The 3,059-nt window shown below is 48.8% G+C and overlaps 1 protein-coding gene across 1 annotated transcript; it reads left to right on the forward strand.

Moving 5' to 3' along the window:
• The first annotated feature begins 341 nt into the window (after positions 1–341).
• Positions 342–2,121, forward strand: LOC105040740 (ethylene-responsive transcription factor CRF1-like). Its single transcript, XM_010917408.4, has 2 exons — positions 342–549; positions 853–2,121. The coding sequence occupies exon 2, from the start codon at positions 908–910 to the stop codon at positions 1,916–1,918; it is 1,011 nt and encodes a 336-aa protein (XP_010915710.1). The 5' UTR covers positions 342–549; positions 853–907; the 3' UTR covers positions 1,919–2,121.
• The last annotated feature ends 938 nt before the right edge of the window (positions 2,122–3,059 follow it).

Raw genomic sequence — 3,059 nt, forward strand, 5'->3', positions numbered from 1 at the left:
GCACCTCACCAGTCAGCCCCGGGGCCCAGTGCCAGCTGTCAGCTCACGATACGTCGCTATCCGGATGCTGCGGCTCGTGGCGCGTGACGCTAACGGCGTACCGCCGCCGGCACCGTGGATCGCCGGAATCTCCTTGCCCTCCACGGCGATAGCCAAATTAAATAAAAAATTACAGGAATGGAAATACCAAAATATGCGAGGGGCAAAATTGGAAGATAAAAAACGGGGCCAAATAAAATGGGAAATAAAATAAAAGTTTACCGGGACCGGGATTTCCGATTTCGGCTGTTTGGGATCCTATAAAACAGCGAGTCTCGGTGTCCTCAGCATAAAGCAAAAACACTCTCCACCCCCCCCCCCCCCTCTTTCTCTCTCAACGCTGTGCTCCCTAAGCTCTCTCTCACTCTCTCTATTCCTCTTTCCCCCTTCTTCTCTCTTTTTCTTTTTTCCTTCTCCTATACGGATTGCAGAGGTTGTCTAGACTGGAAGTGCGCTGCTTCTGTGGTGATCTTGCAGCCATAACTAGGAACCGTTTGTTTCCCCTATTAGGTAACAGCTTAATTTTCTTTTGCGTCTCTGCTTTCCTGGAAATTTCTTCTCTTTCCTTACTCTTCTCCACTCTCCGACCTCTCTTTATCTATCTCTTTCCGTGAAGGTTACATGTGATCTATATCCCATCTCTCTCTGCTTAGGCATTTAAGCCGTATTTATTTGTTCCTTTCCTGGAAATTTCAAATCGCTATTTATATTAATTTTAACCCGTTCTCTCCCATCGATGCTTTCTTAATAAGCTTCAATGGAAAAAAAAAATGATTTTTTTGAAAAGACTACTGATTTGTTTTTGTGTTACAGTTCGAATAGCAAATGTGAACAGTGGAATAGAGAACAAAAGATAATATCTGGAGCAATGGACGGGATGCACTGGTCGACGGTCAAGAGAAGCGATCATGTCAACTTGATTCAGAAGCGGTTTGAACCGAACAGGTCGTCGGCGGCGGCAGGGTGGCAGACGGTTAGGATCTTTTGTGACGACTACGAGGCCACCGACTCTTCCGGTGACGAAGAAGAGGGCTGTTACTTCCGCCGCCGTGTGAAGCGCTACGTCCAGGAGATCAGGTTCCAGGACCATTCCGCCAGAGGCGCTGCCGGTGCCGCTTCCACTGGCGACAAGGGGAAAAGCGTGAAGGCAGGTGGAAAGAAGAAGAAACCGCCAGCAGCAGCCGCTGCCGGCAGACCGGGCTCGCCGGCGGCCCGGAAGTTCCGTGGCGTTCGCCGGCGGCCGTGGGGGAAGTATGCCGCGGAGATCCGCGACCCATGGCGTCGCGTCCGTGTGTGGCTCGGCACGTACAACACCGCCGAGGAGGCTGCCAAGGTCTACGACTCCGCCGCCATCCAGCTCCGCGGCCCAGACGCCACCACCAATTTCTCCACCCGCCCGGTCTCCGCCGCCCCGGCCCAACCTCCTCCTCCGCCGAGGAACCTCTCCGATGGCAACCTCCCCTCCATCTCCGGCGGTTACGATTCCGGCGATGAGTCCCACAACCTCTCCTCCCCCACCTCTGTCCTTCGTGGGTTCTCTTCCTCCGCCGAGGTGGAGGAGCCACAGGATCGGCAGAAAACGCCGACCAACGTGTCGGACGAGAAGGGCGGTTTGGTCACCGCCGGTGTGGGCTTGCCGGACGAGTTTCAGGACTTTATGCCTTTCGAGAAGGTGCCGCTGTACAACGACTTTCTCGACTTCAGCTTGTCGGAGCCGAGGATTTTCGAGGATACGACGCAGATCAACTTCTTTGCCAACAACTTGAGTGATGTGATGCTCAGTTCTGATGTAAAACTGGGCCTATCACCATTACAGGGAGACGATTTCTTTCAAGACATCGGCGATTTATTCCCGATCGACCCTCTTTCTGCCATTTAGAAAATTCTAGTAGTGGAAGGGCAAGGGGGATTATTGTTGGCCTTTTGTCTGCCGGATGCCGATTAATCGGCCAATTTTGTAATGCAGGGAGAGGAAGTGATGTTTTTTTTAATTTATTTTGTTTTTTTATTTTTTTAAAGATCGAATGGAAATGAAATTTCTTGAATAAACGGTAAATAAATTTTGCATCACAAATTAAAGAATATTTAGTTGTTGCTCTGGCGCCGCACGAAGTGCCTATATGGCATCAGGGGCAGCTTATTAGTAAACATGCGGGCACATTTGTAGAGCCTTACAGGCATTTTAGAAGTACTTTTGCTCTCTCTCTCTCTCTCTCTCTCGTTTTCCACAAGAGACCGTGATTTGCTCTTTTTAGTTCGGATCTTTCTAACAACTGGGGTGAGATTTGTAATGACTGGTAGAAATGGGCCATTTGGTTTTTAGGCCCAGTAACGTGGCTAGCCTGGCAAAAAAAAAAAAAAAAAGGAAAACGTAAGGTTAGGGTGGGGTTTCACTGTTTAATACGCCGGATGGGGTTATTGTGACAAAAGCTGGCTTTGGGTTGTTATTTTTTCTTGGGAGTTGTTCAGAGCCCATGAATTGGGTGGGGTGCGTCTCGTGCGTGGCATGGCCTGCAAAATTTTCCTTTTGAGGTTTTTTTTTTTTTTTTTTTTTTTTGCCTCTTTGGCTAATCCAGGTGCCCGTGGGGAAGTTCGGCTCCAAAACATCCACTTGCTAATTGCCAAATTAGATAGATTCATATGCCTTTGTTTTTCTTGTGTTTTTTTAAAAAAGATTGCCTCCCCCATCTGTCTATTCTCTTGGATGGAACTTTTGCATCCAGGGCGTGTAGAAAAATATCTGCAGGGCATCACGCACGCGTTTTAATCAGTTAGGGTCCCACTTTTGAGGGAAAGCAAGTTGATCAAGCTGGGAGTGGAGCGCGTGTGAACAGTTCTTGGATGAAGCCAATGGGGTTCGAGTTGTATCTTTTGCACGAAAGAATGGTCGATATTCTTCCACAATATCCACCTTTGCGTCATGCTCTCTCAAAGTATCCGAACTCTTTCATACATCTACCTGCATAGATCCGGAAGAGACCGTTGCACGGTCCAACGGTGGATTTGTGTGAAAGAAGGGA

This window comes from Elaeis guineensis, chromosome 3 (assembly GCF_000442705.2).
Source record: "Elaeis guineensis isolate ETL-2024a chromosome 3, EG11, whole genome shotgun sequence".
Taxonomy (NCBI): Eukaryota; Viridiplantae; Streptophyta; class Magnoliopsida; order Arecales; family Arecaceae; genus Elaeis; species Elaeis guineensis.

Excerpts from the sequence above, each read along its gene's own strand:
- LOC105040740 (XM_010917408.4), top strand. The coding sequence starts at position 908 with ATGGACGGGATGCACTGGTCGACGGTCAAGAGAAGCGATCATGTCAAC.